This window comes from Pseudochaenichthys georgianus, chromosome 7 (genome assembly GCF_902827115.2).
Source record: "Pseudochaenichthys georgianus chromosome 7, fPseGeo1.2, whole genome shotgun sequence".
Classification (NCBI taxonomy): Eukaryota; Metazoa; Chordata; class Actinopteri; order Perciformes; family Channichthyidae; genus Pseudochaenichthys; species Pseudochaenichthys georgianus.
Window position 1 is genome coordinate 28583438 of NC_047509.1, and position 19684 is coordinate 28603121.

At 43.1% G+C, this 19684-nt stretch overlaps 1 protein-coding gene across 2 annotated transcripts in view; it reads left to right on the top strand.

Annotated features, from left to right (window-relative positions):
- Window positions 1-19684, top strand: part of mtcl2 (microtubule crosslinking factor 2) — a 140441-nt gene that overhangs the window by 97656 nt on the left and 23101 nt on the right. Inside the window, exons 9-15 of one of the 2 annotated variants that reach the window (XM_034086782.2) lie at window positions 1935-2229; window positions 2974-3192; window positions 5507-5632; window positions 8261-8371; window positions 11370-11600; window positions 11912-12028; window positions 12108-12275. In XM_034086782.2, the coding sequence (XP_033942673.1) occupies window positions 1935-2229; window positions 2974-3192; window positions 5507-5632; window positions 8261-8371; window positions 11370-11600; window positions 11912-12028; window positions 12108-12275 (1267 nt within the window). The remainder of the gene's footprint in view (window positions 1-1934; window positions 2230-2973; window positions 3193-5506; window positions 5633-8260; window positions 8372-11369; window positions 11601-11911; window positions 12029-12107; window positions 12276-19684) is intronic. The other variant, XM_034086783.2, reaches the window with a different exon arrangement.

Sequence of the window (19684 nt, forward strand, 5' to 3'; positions counted from 1 at the left end):
GCTCCTTCCCCCCCAGAGAGGTGACGTTCCACGTCCCCAAAGCCAGCTTCTGCCGCCCGGGTCTGGTCTGTCGAGACCCTCCGCTTTCACTGCCACCCTTCTGGCAGCACACCCGACCCCATCGTTGTTTCCCGTAGGTGGTGGGCCCGCGGGACGGAGAAGCGGAGGTGTTGCCCATGTTGCCTTTTCGGGCTGGGCCCGGACGGGCTCCGTGGCAAGCCCGGCCACCAGACGCTCGCCGACGAGTCCTCCTTCTGGGCCTGGCTCCAGAAGGGGACCCCGGGCTTCCTCCGGGCCGGGTATCCTCACTTCTTGTGTCGTCTTTCATGAGGTCTTTTGAACCAATCTTAGTCTGGCCCCTTGCCTGAGACCAATTTGCCATGGGAGACCCTACCAGGAACACAAGGTTCCAGACAACACAGCCCCCAGGTTCATCAGGGCACACAAACCTCTCTACCACGGTAAGGTGCTGGTTCTTCTAGTGAGTCTGTGCCTGATATTTTCAACCCGCAGCCGCAGAGCCGAGCCTCCGAGTTCCTGACTCCTCTGGTGTGAGGGAGAGAGGTGTCCATCTTGTTCGCCGCGTGGCGTGGAGAGGACCCGCTCGTAACAGGTAACCGGAGAAAAAAGAACGGTGTAGATCTTTTTTCTCAAAGAATATTAACTGGTGTGTTAATATTTCTTTTAATCTTTTCCTCCTCTGTGAGGGAAAAAGAAAAAACGTCCTCGCTACCGTGGTGTCGGTAGTGAGGGAAAGCAAGCTAGCAACAGGTGTGTTGCTAGCTTGAAAAAATCAAAACCTTACCTTAATTCCCGAGGAAGAAACGGCGAGGTAGATTATAATACTAACTGGTTTGTTAGTATTAGCAGTTTTGATTTGGGTTCAGTCTGTGGACTGTTAAGCTAGCCCGGCTACCATTAGAGATGTGCTCTGAAGCGAGAAGAGGTGTTTGAATGACGCATGCGACGTAGCGCAAGCTACTTATAGGGGGTGGATTCCCTGACGCTGACGTCAAGATCACCAGCCAATCAGGATTGGTGTAATGAGATTGATGCTTCTGTTTGCTCTGCGATGAGGCGCATCCCATAGTGAGACATCGAACGGAGTGTTATGAATGAGAACTGGAATTCTCTACCCACTCAAATCCAAGACATACATACACATCCCACCTTCACAGCTCACTTAAAAACATGGTTCACTGAGAACTACACCTGCACACACTAGTCTGTGTTGAGTATGGCGTGAGTGTTACATGTTGTGATCATGGATGTTGCCCCTCGTTTCTGTGATGTGATTGTGATGTGCTATATCTGACATGTACTGTATATAGTAACGTGTGTTGTTTATTGTTCTCTTTTATCCTCTCACCGGTATCTACTTTTCTTTCCTCCTTTTTATTTTATTTTATATATTTTCTTATAACTAATGCTGTTGATATATTGTAATTTTAAAGGTGTCTATTACCATCTGGCCGGGGACAACAGCTGGAAATTAGCCATGTCAGCTAAAGCTGCACCATTTACTGTTTTTGTGACAGTTCATCGATGGGGACTGTCCACGACACTATAAATAAATAAACTACAATCTACTTCATAACCTAATTATAAACCCTTTATGAATCCTTTATAAGGGTAGTCTTATTGTAAAGTGGTACCGCGTAGAGTAGTTTGTTTTTGGTCACCAAAGTCAGTAGAAATCATCCTCTTGGCACCATGAAACATCTTTGGCTATGCAAGATTGAGATTTATAAGCAAAGTTTGAAAAACAATCTCACAACAAAGTCAATTTAGTAGATATTCGGAGGCTGTAGGTCAATTATAGATGTTTAGACATTTTCTAACCACTTTAGGGTCAATAATGAACTTGCAATCCCATCGTTCAATCCCAACATGCATGAGAAGCCCTGAACATGCTCTCTCTGTTTTTCCATCAGCCCGCCGCACCGCAAAGAGCCGGTGGGGGGGGAGACCGACACTCTGGAGATGAAGGAGCGGAAAAAGAAGATCGAGGACAACGCTGACGCAACCACCTCGCTCCCCGGGTACCTGGGGCATAAGGACCATGATGCCTTGCTGGCCATGAGGGACCAGGCTCGCTTGGTTTCCACGGCGATACAGCTCCTGACCTCCCCCGAGTCCAACTGCCTCTCCTCCTCCCCCTTCATCTATCACAAGGTCTGCAGCAGCGACGCAGCGGAGCCGTGTGACCTGCAGAAACCTCACAGCCAGGTACATGGCATCCTCTGCTCTTCAAGTACACCATAACTTTATATTACCACCAGAATAAAATTTTCCTAATGACTCAGCACAAATTCAATCCCACTCAATTGTCCATCCTAGCTCCCTTTATAGTTCAGATGATGGCGTGGATAAAAAAAACATTTTCGTATCATATCGTGCCTAGTTGTAGTGGATCATAACATATCGGGATTAATATGCAGATTCTCCGCTTTGAAATGAGACCAACATTTTCTCTGCATGTCAGACTTTGAGCCGCAACAAAGGCCAAAATGTGGCCTGCAGCATACTCAGCGAGACTAACAGATTGCCAGAAATGCCTGAAATACCTTATTGCAATAAGCGACGTACATACTCAATACTGTGGCAATCTTGGGGTGAAGTGTTTTGTCTACGACAAGCTGACTGCAGTGGGGTTTGAACCTGCGCTCCCCTGATCCGAACACCAACGCACTAGTCCTATGTATGCACCATTATACACCAAAGCAAATCCCTGTATGTGTAAACCTGCAATAAACCTCATTTTCATTCTGATTTTGAAGATGAAGAAACTAGAAGTGCAAAGAACACAGCCTCATGATACATTTTTATTTTATTTATATTACACCTTTTTTAATGTATTTCTTACACTGATTGTTCATACACATGCTGCATTTGCCCCACATAATCCCAAGCAGTCCCCTTATACAGCCAATAATAAACAAATGTGAGATAAATTATTTATTTCTGCGCCAGATTTGCGAGCTGTCTGACCTGGCGGACCGGCCCCTGGTGGGGGCTCTGACCAACCGGCTCCAAGCCCTCCACACGCAGCTCCAGGCCTTTGTGGAGCGGGTGGACAGCCAGGGGAAACCCCCCGCAAGTGGAAGGGACCCTCAGGTGGAAGGAGCATCTCCTCTGCCTCCCCCCTGCTCTGGAGAGGAGCAGGATGTACTGAACTCTACCATGGAGAAGGTAAAAGACACACTCCTGCTTTTCACTCCTTGTCACTCTGTCTCTTTCAGTTATTGTCTGTATATATTTTTTTTAAGCGTTCACTTTGTTGGGTTTGTATATTCTGTTGTCGCTTTTTTTGTTGCTATTCTTCAGTTTTGTGTTTGGTCAAGTGTCTTTCCATTAGTTTGGCTGAAAACCCTCCCAATCCCATCTGCTGTAGTTTCTCCTCAAGGTGGAGAATGGATTTACAAAACACGCTCAAATCTGAAATACCACTGCAATTTTACATTTTTATTTATTCTGATCTGTTTATGACTCTTTTGCCTATCCATTCTATAGGCACCTAACATGATCAGTGTAAGTTGACAAATAGCCCCATGTTACATTTGTAAATGTCCCCGCTGTGGGACTAATAAAGGATTTCTGATACTAATATTGGTGTATTAGATGTATTCAGATTTGAGCGTCCAGTGTAACCCTCTCCACCTGAGGCCACCGTGTCCTCTGCATGCTATCCAATGCTTCCTAACCTGGTGTATAGATGCTGCTTTAGGCCTCAAATGGAGCCTGTTTGTATTAATTGACCTAATAGAGTTATCAGGAGCACATAAAAGCACAATTTATTTATATACATTTCTTCATCAACATTTCATAAAACATGCAGCCTGGGTTTAGTGTGATTGAGTAATAGAGTTACATTTGTCTCCATAGATTCCCTCACATTTGTAGTGAAACGGAATGCGGCATCATAATTTAAACGAGTGTGACAACTATAGAATAGAAAAGAATATGTTTAAAAGCACTAAATGGCACAGTGTTGGTTTTATTATTTAAAAAAACCTTTAAGGAACCTAGTTTCTGAGGTTGTCAATTTCAGCTCTGTAGACATCATCATAAGAGATGTATTTGTATAAACACAACACTTAGAAATGTACTTCATATTTCCATGGCTAAAATCCAACATCTGCAGTCCGAAGACTAATATTAAATAATCTGAGACATTAAAATCCATCAATTGTATGCAATATAATATAATGGTAGTGAAATCTACGTGGGTTTATTATTGAAAGAGGTGTCAACACAGATTTCTCAAAGCTGCAGATGAGACAGTGAGCTCGCTCTAAAGAGATTTCCAATCATGCTTCATAAATCAGATTTCACGTCTGTAATTTTCCTCTGAGAAATTATTTTTGCGTTACGGTTGATTGTCTATGATTTATTACTTAAAATGAGCATCTCATTTCTATGTAATGGTCAAAATGCAATCAAAAGAATGACAGTTATAGTAACACATTGGAACAGTTTTATAAAACATTACCCATCCTTTTTTATATTTAAAAATGTTGTCGCTAAATTGCCACTTTAATCCGCGTATCAACAAATCCCAAAAATGATGGATATTTCTGCAATTTGCTTTACTGCCTTTACAGGGAAAAAGTATTTCTTATAAATACAAATCTATAATTTGGATAAGGATGTGAGGAAATTGCGCTAAGTTTTAAGAGGATACATTTTTATGTTTAGACTCCATTAGAGGCCAATACTGAGTCCCAACACCCCTCCAATCTCTCCTTCCTTTTCCCTCTCCCCTTCCCTCCGTCCTTCCTTCTTCCCTTTTTCCTCACTGCATGGGCACCATAACGGTCGGTTTCTGCACTTCACTTCCATCGCCCCCTTTCCCCTTCTTTGAAACTCCTCACACCTCCTCCTCTTTGTTATCTCCTTAACTGCTTCACTACCTCATACTCTTGACTCCTCCTTGCTCACCTCAAATCCTGTTCCTTCCCTTGTTCCCGCTCTTCCTTCTTCTCCTTTGTCCTTGCTTTGCTTCCCCATCTGCACTTTGTTTCTTTGTTCCCCTTCGCTCTGATTCTTTATCATAACCGCCTTACTACTTATTCTTTATTTCCCCCCTCTCTCTCTTTCCCTTTCCAACTCCCATGACTGTTACTCCCCTGTCTTTCCTTTTCCCTACTCTTCCATTTCCATTTTCTCTCCTCCAGCCATTCATTCTGCCCTCCATCCTCCTTTTCTTCCTTTTCTCCACTCTCTCCTTCTCCTCTTCGACCAAGCTCTTTTTTCTTTACATCCTTTTCTTTGTCTTGTGAGATCCATATCAACTGTTTTATTTAATTGTTTTCATTGTCTTAATGTTATCATACGGATGGACACAATTTTGGTTGAATTATTCTTATTGTTGTGTTTGTTTGTCTTTTTTTCTTCATTTTCTTTATCACGACACAACGTCTCCTCCTCCCTTGTCCCTTCTTCTTTCCACTGTTTTTGTTTTATTTTTTTCTTTATTCATTAACCTGCCCATGCATGCATGCAGCAGCCTGATTATAGGGACGAATCAGAGACCAAGGTAAGAGGTCAAACTGAGGAGGACAGCCAGGAGATGCAAAAGCAGGAAGACAGCCAGCTGGAACAGGGAGAGAAGGAGGCAGACAACACACTGGTGAGTCGCTCAGAATCACAACCATTCACATCATGACGACAGGCTCAGACACACTGGAGCCTGAAGCCAAGTTTAAATGTCAAACCAGTCATGTACACACAGACAGACCACACTGCTATTTGGCCACAGTCTTAAATGCCTTCAGGCTGTTATGGTGTCCATTATGTCTCTGATGGGGAGGAGGTCAGTAAATGGGAAATTTGCTGATGTTTTTTTTAAATATTAATTTGACTACTTTTTATCAGGGCTCACTCACCCAACTCTGCATTCTCCCTCAGTTTGTTCAGTGTCTTTCACCATCTTCCATTGGTTGTCCAGCATTTTAACTGTGGTTAACTGAGCTTGCTCTGTTGTCATCATGTGATTTAAGTATAAAACTTTGGTCACGTGATTATGGGTCCGTGCTCATACAGTATATGGTGGAAGTCGCATTAAAAAGATGATCATAATTGCAACTCTGCCATCTCTGTAAACTGAACAAGCATCATCAGCTGCAAAATATTTGAGATACTGTTCAATTCTCTTAAATAAAGCTAGTTATGTGGACCTTGTATTAAGATTTGGGTGGTCAAACCCCATTGTCTTGGGTCAAGAATACACTTTTTTTCTTCCACCACTATCATTTGATATTGAAAATCATTTGCATTTATGAATCTTAGGTTTAATTATGCACCAGAAATGGTACTCTGATATTTTCATGTGATACTCACATCATTTCTGCCTGAGCAAACACACAATGACAGGCGGCCATGGAAAAGTTAATCAAAGGCTAATTTATAAGCACATTTGCACATTTGCACACACACACACACACACACACACACAAACACACACACACCACATACTTTAGCTTAAAGTTACTGATGTGGTACAGTGGCTGCAAACTCCTGCTAGCTGCACAGTGTTGTAAACAAACATAAACAGTGACTTCACTGTCAGCTGGAGGATAGACCGGAAGAAAATATCTTTGTTTGGCCGACCTTTTGCTGGCATGCCTCCATGGTAACCAGGGATGTGTGTGTATGAATCTTTATCCAGAGCCTGAATGGGGTACAGAGAGTGAATGGTAGAGAAATTAGAATAAAAGATAACAACAGATATAGATATTATGGAAAAACAGTTGTGTTCGTAGCCGTAATGAGCAATGAGACAGCACACACCCAGTGTTACATACAATCGGCATCTAGCATAAAACCCCTCGTTGCCTGCAATTCATTTCCCCGCCCTAAGCTAGGTTACTATTTGGTACTTATTGGTTTGTTGAATAGCATTTTGCAGCCTCCAGTTTGGAATGTGGACGTTGCCAATTGACAAAACAGGGTCGAAGTACAACATAATACTTATCAATACAATTGTAGGCGACCATTTGTGTTGTATATGGAACAATAATTGAGTAAATGAACATCATGCTCTTATTAATGAGACTTGAAACTAGCGATTGGGATGATAAAGTCACAATGGGGTAATAAATGGGGGGGGTCGGGCCTCTTTTTCGTAGACTTTTATACAAACAGACATCAATTTGCAGACAGTGGAGATTAGAAAGAATATAGGATTAAGGCACTTACACATTTGCTTACATGGAGTTTGCCACTTGGCTGGAACTATTTCTCTCTGGGTAATTACTTCCCTGTTAGATAACAAAACCAGTGGAAAATCCAGCTGCTGTTCACCTAGCAAAAAGTAAACAACAATTTAAAATGTTTACATTTCAGTTTTTTATACAAATTAAATGGAAAATGTCTTCTTCTTCCAGCCTCAATGCTAAGATAAGTGAATCAACTCCATAGTGACTGCACCGGCATGTAAGGGGAATCAATCATTCCAACTGAGTCTCGAAAATGAAGCTTTGAAAATATCAAACCATTCCTACCTTAATTTCACGGTTTAAAGTTTGTGTAACTTGTTTAAGCATAAAGAAATCTGCCAATACACTTAACAACAGTAACATATCTTTAAAATAATCAAACACAGGTGATGACTGTAATTGTATACTATTTTTAAAGTGGTGTTTTTTAACTCTCCCACTCTTCACACATTTGCTCTTATGTTGCTACAGTTTTTCTCTGCACATTTTGTATGGGCAGCTGCCACAGCAGTGTAACAGAAGTCAGAGTAGACTTCCAGGCTGTGAACAGTGGGGGGCGGGGGCTCAGGGTGGAGGGTGATGGGGGTGATGGAGGGCAGAGGCTGAGCCCAGTGGAGGGTGAAAGAGGACATTAATGGTACAGTGGCGGGTCGATGGATTGCACTCACTCAGCAGCCAAATGAGGCGAGGGAGGGGGTGTGTGTGTGTGTGTGTGTGTGTGTGTGTGTGTGTGTGTGTGTGTGTGTGTGTGTGTGTGTGTGTGTGTGTGTGTGTGTGTGTGTGTGTGTGTGTGTGTGTGTGTGTGTGTGTGTGTGTGTGTGTGTGTGTGTGTGTGTGTGTGTGTGTGTGTGTGTGTGTGTGTGTGTGTGTGTGTGTGTGTGTGTGTGTGTGTGTGTGTGTGTGTGTGTGTGTGCGTGTGTGTGACGTACAGTAGCATGTGGCAGCTGAGATGTGATTTAAAGGGTGTTCTAGCACAAAACTGCCATTTTTATATTTATACCCGACTCATTTGTCTCCATCTCCCTCTTTCTCTCTTCCAGTCCGGTGACATCCAGGCGCGGCTGTCCGAAGTGGAGGAGCTGTCTCTGGGACCTCAGGGGGAGCTGGAGGAGAGGCAGGCTCCGAGAGAAACCACTCTCAAACTCACACAGGTCATTTTCCTTCACAGAATACTGTTGAGACACACTCACCAATTAACTAAACCAGTACACAAAACACCCTCAAACACACATTGAAATCTGTTAGAAAAATATCACTCATCAACGGCTTGAGCTTCAATAATCAGGATACATGTATTTATTATCCTTTAGGGGTGTAACGGTTCACAGAAGTCACGGTTCGGTTCGTACCTCGGTTTGGGGGTCACGGTTCGGTACAACAAGAAAAAGCAAAAAAAAGTCCCAAATGCATAATTCCAGGTTTGTTGTTATTTATTTTTGAACAGTAGTGCAAGTTTCAGTTTCAAAATAAGGAACTCTGACATTTTGAATAATTAACTGTATTAAACAGTTAAAAACAAACCATAAACAGTACCACAAACACTCAGATGGCCATATTATCTATAATGGCTGATGTCAAACTAAAAGGTTTCATCAAGCTGTAAAACTAAAAAGAATGTCTTGAAAATATTACGTCATAAATAATAAGAAAGTGTTTCAAGAGCGCAAAGTCGTTGAAAAACATATGCCAAAAGCTTCCGTTATTTATTTTTGGTCTTAAGGCTTTCATGTCTATTGGCTTCTTAAAAACAGCGGGGATCAGCTGTTGAACTGCTGTTGTCTTTTGCCGGGCTCCGGTGATTGGTAAACCTGGGTGATGCCTTCTGATATGATTCTGCATGTTTGGCGTGTGTTACCATTAGCATACCGCACCGCTATCGAACAACGCCGACACACCGTCCTCGTCGGATCCACCACTCGCACACTTCATCGGTATTGTAGTCCCAGTGTGCGAAAAAGTACACGTCCCACCGTCCGGGACGTGTTATTTACAATATCGGACAAGTAGATCTTTCAATTGACTTGTCCGGCGGACAAGTGGCGTTTTTCGCCCTCATGTATTGACAAATTATTGATACATTCAGTTTACAAAAGGCAGAACTCATTCGCAAATTATACGTATCCGCCATTGTTCGTTTAGAAGTGTTAGTTTCGGTTCTGCTTGTCGATTCCTAAATGCATCTCGCCGCTTTCTGTACAGTTAGACGGGGGCGGGGCGGGGCGGGAAGTGTAGCACAGTGGCCGGGTTGGGAAGCAAAACTCTGTTCCGAGTAGGAACAAATAACAATTGTCCGGTACGGGGATTAATAAGAGTTGTGAGGACAGGAGGCGGACTGCAGCTCTCTCTATGCTCCGTATCAGCTGATCGCTGCACGGTGAAGCTCAGCCTCTCTCTCTCTCTCTCTCTCTCTCTCTCTCTCTCTCTCTCTCTCTCTCTCTCTCTCTCTCTACACACACACAGCGGATCCGCTGCCCGTTTAACAGCCTCATCTTTGTCAAACGTTCTTATGTTCTTTCTCTAACACGTAATGAAGGTTATTAAGCGTTTTAGCCCCTGTGTTGTTAATATTAACCGCCATTTCCTTTATGAAGTGAAGCAGCCTCCCTGTCTGTGTCGTCCTCGCGCTGTCCTCACATCCCCGGACCCCCAGACTCGGAGCAGCGCAGGGATGTCAGTATTGTTTATGAAGCAGGGTATAGAAAGTACATTATTGAAATGAAAATACTATTTATTTACTTTTACAAACAGTGAGCAGCTGGGCAGCTGCAGCTGTGTATTGCTGTGTACGCGTGCAAGCGTCTTTGAGTTGTAGAAGAGCGCTATAGCCTATAGGCTGTACATCTAATGTGTCATTATTATTATTATTAGGTTATGTGTTGGACATGTGTGGTTGGACTCTGTCTCACAGGCAGGTTGCAGTGTAACATCAGAGGAGACTGGGCCAATTGTACATTCTCAAACTGCACCACTTAGAACCAACTAAACAATGCAGAGATTATTTTTATATAATTGTATTCAATAACCGTAAGATATTCAACAGTATGAAGTGATTTGTAAATAGGAATACAGATTTGACTTAATGTTTTCATATATATTTTTCTCCCAGTTTGTCATGGGACTTATTTTGACCCTCTCAAAGAACCGGAATCGAGAACCAAAAATAACCGACACCGCTCACTTACGTTGAGCGGTGTCGTATAAACCGTGGGAAAATGTAAAATACGATGACGAAGAAGAAGATTCCAGTGGCCCCAATCTTTGGCCATTCTGGACAAGTGAAAAATGTATTCGGACAAGTAAATTGCCAAACTCACTTGTCCATGGACAAGTACTCTCTAAAAACGTTATCTGTGTGTTATCTGAAATCGCCATACTAACTTTTCTTCTTCTTATATTTAGTTCGTTTTGTTGTTGTTTCTTCTTGTTCTTCATTTGTTGTTTAAGGGCGGCTGGCAAACAGCTTTTAGGCACAATACCGCCCCCTGGATTATAAATAGTGTACTGGATACTGCCCTGAAGGACAGACTTTTTTCCCACTCGTAAAAAAAAGGCGTATTCGCCGTGTGACTGCATGTGCCGAACCGTGACGTCCGAACCGTAACGGTACGGGACGAATACGGATACCGTTACACCCCTATTATCCTTGTAAGAATGGAAGTAGTCATCACACACAGAGCATTTGGTACAACTAGTTCCTGAACAGTGTCCTTCAGATGCTTTATACAAGAGAGGGAGTTACACAGTCACAAGATGGAGGAATACCGGTTCAAAGCAGTATTCTATGTTTAGTTCAGATTAGCTAAGGCCCACGTCAGAAATGATCTTCCTTGTCATATGTCTATCTCCATAGAGGCTGAATCATCATGTTAATCGTTGTCACATAGCTATCATATGCCTAAAACAGTGTGTCCTGAGGGTCTTCTAGGTAATCATACATCCTGTTGCGTACTACGTACCTAGGGCCTTTGTTATCATGTGCTACTCTGATATTGGAAGAGTACAATTATTTTCCCAACCAAACCCAAGTGTATATAGACATCTACAGAAGAACACACTTATTTTGCTGTCAAACTGAATTTACCTCATGTTATATTTGAGGTGTTTTTTCAAAGATTTAGCGTCCTTATTCAAACTCTCTTCTCCCCTCAGCTCCAGGAGGAGCACCAGAAGGTTCTGCTCCGTCGGGACTTCCAGCTGCAGAGTCTGGGCCTCCAGGCTCGGCTTCAGCAGAAGTTATGGAGCCAGGAGAGGTCTCTGCTGGTGCAGGAGTCCCAGCACCTCAAACAGGCCCTGCTCCTGCTCAGCCTCAAACTACGCTGCTTCCTCAAACACTGGAGGCTGGGCTGCAGGAAAGACACCGAGTGGAAGGACATCTTGGAGGTAAGAGGGGGCAGAAAGTCAATTATTTTGCCTGATAAATCTTATCTAAAAGCAATGCTCTATTATCCTAAAAGCTTCAAAGGATTTCTCCAACTGTCATCAAACATGTTGAAATAAGGTTGTTTTAGGTTTTCATCCTGCAAAAGCATTAAGAAGAAATCGAAAAGAAAGATTGACTAAAATGTGACATAAAAGGCGTTGTAGCTTAATTGAATTTTCAACAAATTGTCCTAGAAAATCACCACTTATTGTGTGATCGATAGTATTTATGATGACTGATAGCTGATCCTGCTTTGTGTGTTGTTGTCTAGATGAACAGTCTGAGGGACCTTTACTTGCTGTTGGAGGAGGAAAACCTGACAAGCCCCGCCCACCAGACTGATAAGCGGGCTGCTGCAGACGAACAACCTCTCAGTCCCACTATCAAGGTTGGTAGAGTGACACACACACAGACACACTTGTGCACACACACACACACACACTCAACATGCGTCCCTCTCCCTGCAGTCTAGCGCAGTGAGCAGCACCTTGGCAGACCTGAAGGTGGCGCTGCGGGATCTGAGCGGCGAGTTGCGACAGGAGAGACAAGGGTCCCAGGAACTCACCCAGCAGTTCGCTAAGGCCAAGGCATCATGGGAGGTGGAGAGGACTGAACTCAAGAGCCTCGTCACACAGGTAGGAAATACTTCAGGAACTTTTTTGTAGGAAAGTATTGACTCCTACTTCACATTAGGCAACTTTTGGCATTACAGATTTTGGCCCAATCCGAAACCACGTCCTAACCCTACCCCTACACACTACCCCTCCGCGGAGGGTCCGCCACATTAAGTGCTGTTCCAAACCAACGAGTGTGGAGAGGTGTGGAGGGGGAGTAGGCTATCAAGCCCTCAAACAGCGAGTCTGCAGCGGTGCTGACTGGAGACCGGTCTCTACCTGACTGGTCTCAACGCTGTGTGTGTCCGTCAGGAAACACACTGTTTACAAGTAGTTCCAGCAAACATCCACTGATAAACTGCGATGTTAAGAACATCACAACAACACAATGAAAGATGTTTGGAGTTTTATTTTAGTTATTAATTTTTATGTTTTGTCAAAGAGATGCTGATTTGAAACCGTTGTTACATACAGTTACGGCATTTCCTGTTTCTGCCGGAGAGAGGGGAGGCCGTCCCAAAGCTTGCTGCTGTGTTTACTCCCTCCATCTGACAGGAGGGAGCCTCGTTGAGCTGCCAGTGTCACTCCACGGAGTTCACTCCGTCACGGAGGGGTAGTGTGTAGGGGCAGGGTGTAGGGCGTGGTTTGAGATTGGGCCTTAGTTTGTGCTATTGTTGACAACGGCGTCGTCACATATTGCTGTGCACCAATCAGGGTTAAGGGTTCATGTTGCCATGCTGCTGTCAATCAAATATGATCAAACTACGCCAGCACAGCCTGGATGAAGCAGCTTAGCCAAATTAAGTGGTCAAATTGTAAATAACTGTACTACACATCACATAATGTAAAGAACTTTTATTCGAGACGTTTCTTTTTAGTCATGAATACTTCAAGTATGGGAATACCTCCTCTTTTAAAAGGCACTATTAGTACATAAGCACTTGAAGCCTATCAATGCTTCTCAAAAACTAAATATTGTTGCTGTATGCAAATTAAGCAGTTGTCCATTAGTTAAAACTAACTGTAATTGTTATATTAAGATGGATGCCTTGCAATGATGCAATAATGTACAAAATGCATCATAGCCGTTTTCTTCAGTTGAATTGTGTGTTTGTGAGTGGAGCTAGATTGTTAAGCTCAAAGAGCACTTACAGGCTGAACCCTCAATACAAACACAGAAGGAAGGAGACGTGAGTATGGAAGCAAAAATAATTTAATTTCCAACTCAAAATTCAAACAATACTGATGTGGAATTAATAATCCGGATCTGGGAATAACTACGGGGGGGGGAGAGTGGAGGTCCGTAGTTGAAGATCCGGAGGATGTCGGAGAGAGCAGGCTGAAGCCGGGAACACGGGTGAGATGAGCCGGGGAATCAGAGTTGAATAGAGTGAGCACCCGGACTGCATTCTTTGTACTGTCTTAAAACCTTTCCTTGGAATATGTTATGAATTGTAAGGTGTCCTTGGGTGCTTTGAAAGGCGCCCCTAAATAGAATGAATTATCATTATTATTATTATTATATGAAACGATGTAATAACTTTTACAACTTTTTCCAGTCACTTGCCCCATGCATTCAGCAGCAGCAGGCCATTCACTTTGATTTGATCCCGTTATAAATGTCGTCATTTCGACAATAAATAAATGCTACATAAACGTTATCTTGCACATTTTATCTAACCATCTCCGTTTCTAACTTTCAATATATTTAAAAAGAGATCTCTCTCTCATCTGCGTGCGGGGGCGGGGCCTCACAGACACGCTGCATCTTTCTCTCGCTCACAGACATGCTGCAGCGCCGTGCAGTGTGCACACAGTTCTGCAGGTAATGAATATTACATTTTGTGAGGAAACTTTTCCACCAATAATTCCAATAAGTATTCCAAAATGTATTCACTTCAGGTTTACGAAAGTAACTGTAATCAGATTAGGCCTACTCGTTTTTCAAATGTAACGCCAGCTGAATACACTTGATTTTTGTATTCTGATTACGTAACGCCGTTACATGTATTCCGTTACAACCCAACCCTGTGTATATCTCTCCGGACTATCCACCAGCAGATGAAAAACACCCACCTCTCCGCCTCTTCCAAGGGACGAGGGAACCGTGCGGCAGAGTTTCCGTTAACATTTCTTTTCTTCTGACAGCCCAGCAGCAGGAGAGGTGGGGAGAGGGAGACGTGGGGAGAGGGAGGCGGGGCTATTTCATCGTTATCAGAAAATGATCGTATAGGTCGCTGCTAGATGAGGGCAGTGGGGGCTCTTCTTGGAGTCTGGCTTTTTTTTAAAAACCAAAGTTCATTAGTGAACTTTGAGCCATCATTTATTTTGCAGGCAGCTCTCTGCCTCTCTCACGTTATTATGGCGCTTGCCGGAACCAACAATGAGTTTTTACCGTAAATGAGTTCGGTTCAGAGGATAAAGCACATACAACATTAATTAAAGTCGATATTTGTTCACTTGAATTTCACTTTGAATTATTGGATATTCTCAATGGGTGAATCATTTCTTTTATTATTTATAATAATAAAATAATTGAAAAAATATATTTTATTTTTTTTAAAGAACACCGAAGCTTTCTCAGGGTGGGCCAATGAGTAAACTGGGCCCACCCGGGCCCTATGTTGGCTACGCCACTGCAGAGTAGTAGACGGATTCTGGGCAGAGAAATACAGGTTTAAGAATGTAACTTTGACTTGGAAACTATGTTAGCTTTCTAGCAAACAATACGTGTTACCAGTGTATCTTTGACGACGAACTGGTGAATACTGGATGAGGAAGCCGAGTATATAAGCAGGTGTGGGGGAGTAGATGAATCAGGAAGATGAGTAGCAGCTGCGGAGGTGAATTGACGGGAACTGAAAGTAGGTCAGCCACGCCCAGCCAGGAAGACAGACAGATACAAACAAACATGAAACAAAAAGAGAAGCAGAAGGAGGGAAAACTGCACATCCTTACATAGATGTCAACATTAAGAATCCATCAAGCCCTCAGTAACTTGCAGAGATGCCCAGATCCTGGGAAAATCTTGCAGAAAACAAATGTAGGAGAAGCACTAAAATCAATGCAGTGGGAGGATAAAGTAAAATGGCCTCCTCAATTAATCAGCACAGGAGCACAGCGTCCATCGCCTACAGAAACCTTTAAAGCCATCAAGTCTGACAAAATGTACAAGATGCTTATAAATCCAGCTGACCTTTGCTTGCAAGCCTGTCTATGAGGACAGTTACAGTACAGAAGAGCCTGCGGGCAACAGACAGAAGGAAAATGTGGGAAGAGAACATTCATTTGACAAGTGGTTCTTGACATTGATGGCATTCTAATTGGCCAATTTCTACTTCTTCAACCGTCAAGTGGCTTATTTGTCCATCGGAGCCTTTCCTCCCCTTTCTGTCTGTCTGTCTTGTCGACAGGCTGTGAGTAATGGTTTTCTGTAGTACCTCCTCTCATTGTCTGTGTGCCTAACAGCAGCACAGGAGGTAATTGTGTTAATTAACAGCCTCTGAGATAGAACACGGCCTGGGTGCTACCCGGCCGGTAATTGAGACAGAAGAGAGGGGGAGATAAAAGAAGGAGAGAGAGGTCACCGAGAGGCATGTTATGGTTTGCCAATTAAAAAGCTCTCATATTATGCAACCATCTATTGGCCATCTGTCAGAAAGGCAGATATTTTTCAGCTACCGATATGTGAACAAACTGTAGATTATAGGGGATTTCAGGATTCAAATAGCTGACTTTATTAAAGTAGCTTGACATGATATGCATTTCATTTTTTTCTGTAATATTTTCTTCCTATACTAAGTTCTTTCAACATTATGTTTAATGTGGAAACCTGTGAAACAAAAACTTTAAATTTGCATCCATAGCGACCGTAGTCTCACTTAACTGTATCCTATTTCTAGACTTGTAGGCATAAAGCCACCCTAAGAGATAAGCAAGGTTTGTTACATTACATTACATTACATTGCATTAGCTGACGCTTTTATCCAAAGCGACTTACAATAAGTACTCCCTTCGACCAGGAAAGACACAACCTTGAGGAAAACAGAATCATATAAGTACATCAGGTTTCATAGAGCCAATCATTTCAAGTGCTACTCAACTGGCTTTAGATAAGCCCAGTCCTTTATTGTATATAAGTGCTCTGTTAGCAGTTCTTTGTTAGTCATTCTATACGCTAGTCGCTGAAGTGGAGTCGAAAGAGATGAGTTTTCAGTCTGCGCCGGAAGGTGTGTAAGCTTTCTGCTGTCCTGATTTCAATGGGGAGCTCATTCCACCATTTTGGAGCCAGGATAGCAAACCCACGTGTTTTTTGCTGATGGGAACTTGGGTCCCCTCGCAGCGAGGGTGCAGCGAGTCGTTTGGCTGATGCAGAGCGAAGTGCACGCGGCTAGGGTGTACGGTTTTACCATGTCCTGGATGTAGGAAGGGCCAGATCCATTCGCAGCATGGTACGCAAGTACCAGTGTCTTGAAGTGATTCTATCAGTTACCGGAGCCAGTGAAGGAGCGGAGTGGTGTGGGAAAATTAGGAAGGTTGAAGACCAGACGAGCCGCTGCATTCTGAATGAGCTGCAGAGTCGGATGGCACATGCAGGTAGACCAGCCAGGAGGGGAGTTGCAGTAGTCTAGGCGTGAGGTGACGAGAGCCTGGACAGAACCTGCGTTGATTTCTGGGTCTGAGCTGGGGACGTATCTTCCTGATGTTGAAAAGCGTGTAATCTGCAGCAGCGGGTTGTAGCAGCGATGTTTGCAGTGAAGGACAGGTTGTTATCTACGATCACACCCAGATTCCTTGCAGTCTGGGTCGGGGAAACAACAGAGGTGCCGATGTTGATAGTCAGGTCAAGAGAGGGACAATCTTTTCCCGGAAGGAAAAGCACTTCAGTTTTGTCAAGGTTGAGCTTGAGATGATGAGCGGACATCCACTGAGAGATGTCAGCTAAACAAGCAGAGATGCGTGCGACCACCTGGGTCTCTGAGCGGGGAAAGGACAGAATTAATTGGGTGTCGTCAGCGTAGCAGTGGTATGAAAAACCATGCGGGCTAATGACAGATCCGAGCGAGTTTGTGTACAGGGAGAAGAGGAGGGGACCAAGAACAGAGCCCTGAGGGACCACTGTAGTTAATTGACAAGGGTCGGACTCGGACCCTCTCCAAGTTACCCTGTAGGTGCGGTCTTTGAGGTATGAGGTGAGGAGGGAAAGTGCAGAGCCTGATACTCCAAGTTCTTGGAGAGTGCGAAGGAGGATCTGACCGTGTCGAATGCAGCAGACAGGTCCAACAGGATGATGACAGAGGAGAGGGAGGCTGCTTTAGCAGTGTGCAGTTCCTCAGTGACAGCAGTTTGTTGTGCTTATTATTTTTTTGTTAATCTTGTTAAGTTACCAGTGACAATGTTATATAATGTTAGAATAAAGATTACAAGTGCACTCCTGGTCCATTGGGAGTGTTGAAAGGCAGTATGGTAAACGCAGGAAGTCCCTGAAGTAGTAGGAAAAGGTAATAACTTTAACACATACTGAACCCTTTGAGCAATATGGGAAGCTAAACATCAAACAAATGAAACATGAAACATTATATTGAAGCTACTAGCAACGAGTCTCAAAGTGTGACAACTATCACGTACAAACCAGAAACAAATCATCACATTTCCTAGTAAATATAATGTTGTGATAACCAAAGATGAGGCCAACCATGAATAGAAAGAAATGTTAAGGAAAGTAAGGAGTGTATATTGTTCAATGCAGAGTAAATATATGCAGTTGTTTAAACTACATTATTTTGGCAGTTACACCTTTAATCCTTAACCATAATCTTACCCTATCATCTCAGCCTAATGCTCATTGTAATCATAAACTTTATTCCAAATTGAAAAACTGAAATGCCACTTTGGCAAGTAGTAAAACTACCGAAACACAAAATCACACACACACACACACACACACACACACTGAGGGAGTCATTCATCATCCTCATGATTAGAGAGTCTCCCCTCGTACTGTGGTGCGATATCATTTTTCTTCTGATTGGTTGAGCAGCTCATGTTAGCAGCCAATAGGAAACACAAGCAATTGATATGAGATTAAATTCACAGAGAAACCTTTAGGGCTTTATCAAAGAACTTAATAAAGAAAATGAGTTTTGGTCGAGCTGAGCGAGCATGGTGAATGTTGATGAACAATTGTTATTATGTGTAAATGTAACTATCACACATAACGTCAAATTAAAAGCAGAATCACACAGGGGTGCCATTCTGAATGTGTGTGTACTGTATGTGTGTGTTACCCCAGCCTAGATGCCACAGCTGGAAGCAATCTGTTTGCTGCCAACAACGCACAGTGTGTTGTGTGTGTGTGTGTGTTGTGTGTGTGGTGTGTGTGTGTGTGTGTGTGTGTGTGTGTGTGTGTGTGTGTGTGTGTGTGTGTGTGTGTGTGGTGTGTGTGTGTGTGTGTGTGTGTTGTGTGTGTGTGTGGTGTGTGTGTGTGTGTGTGTGTGTGTGGTGTGTGTGTGTGTGTGTGTGTGTGTGTGTGGTGTGTGTGTGTGTGTGTGTGGGTTGTGTGTGTGGTGTGTGTGTGTGTGTGTGTGTGTGTGTGGTGTGTGTGTGTGTGTTCACCATGCCCACCGACCCACAGCAGTTCCAAAGCATCCTGACAGCCTGAGGCAGCTCCTCCAGCTGTTGCTTTGTTGAACAAGTCAACTCAATTTCAAACACTGTCCTACCTGTCAGACGGCTGATGGGAAATTATCTCCGCCGTTCAGCCTGATAACAAACACCGTCCGTGAAGTAAAACGATATCCAGAGCCCTGAAAAGCGTGCAGTACAACACCGCCTCCTTTTTTCCCTCTTAATCAGTCATCCATCCTGAGTGTAGGTCATGTTATGAACACCTGTCATGAGCAGCTGGACGCTCAAAGCGCTCACTCATCACATCTGTTGAATCACTTGACTGATGGAGGGAGAAGGAGAATAAAGGGGGCAGGAAAAAAAATATTTGATTTGTCTTTTGACAACACAGATGTGCAATTAAACATACATCAATGTCTGATCATACATGAAAGGTCAGACATTATTTTTGTCTTCTACATAAATTCATTTTTTCTGATGGGCTGCCTTTATGCTTTAATATACTTTATTAGCATGAGTGTAACTATGTCAGTGTCAATTATTATTTAATAATAATCAAGAAAATAGCAGAAATAATAGAAATCAAATTGCTTGCCAAATTGTTGAATTTCTTTTGAGTGATCAAAACTTTTTGAACTATATACATTTTATTGGCAAATGTGTTAAGTTATTTAATTATTTATAATGCAAAACAAATGTTATTTGCCTATAATAATCTAGATGTAATGACCATACAGCCAACAACCCAACATTGCATCCATGACAGTGACACAGCATTTTTCGTGATAAACCAGTTTAATAAT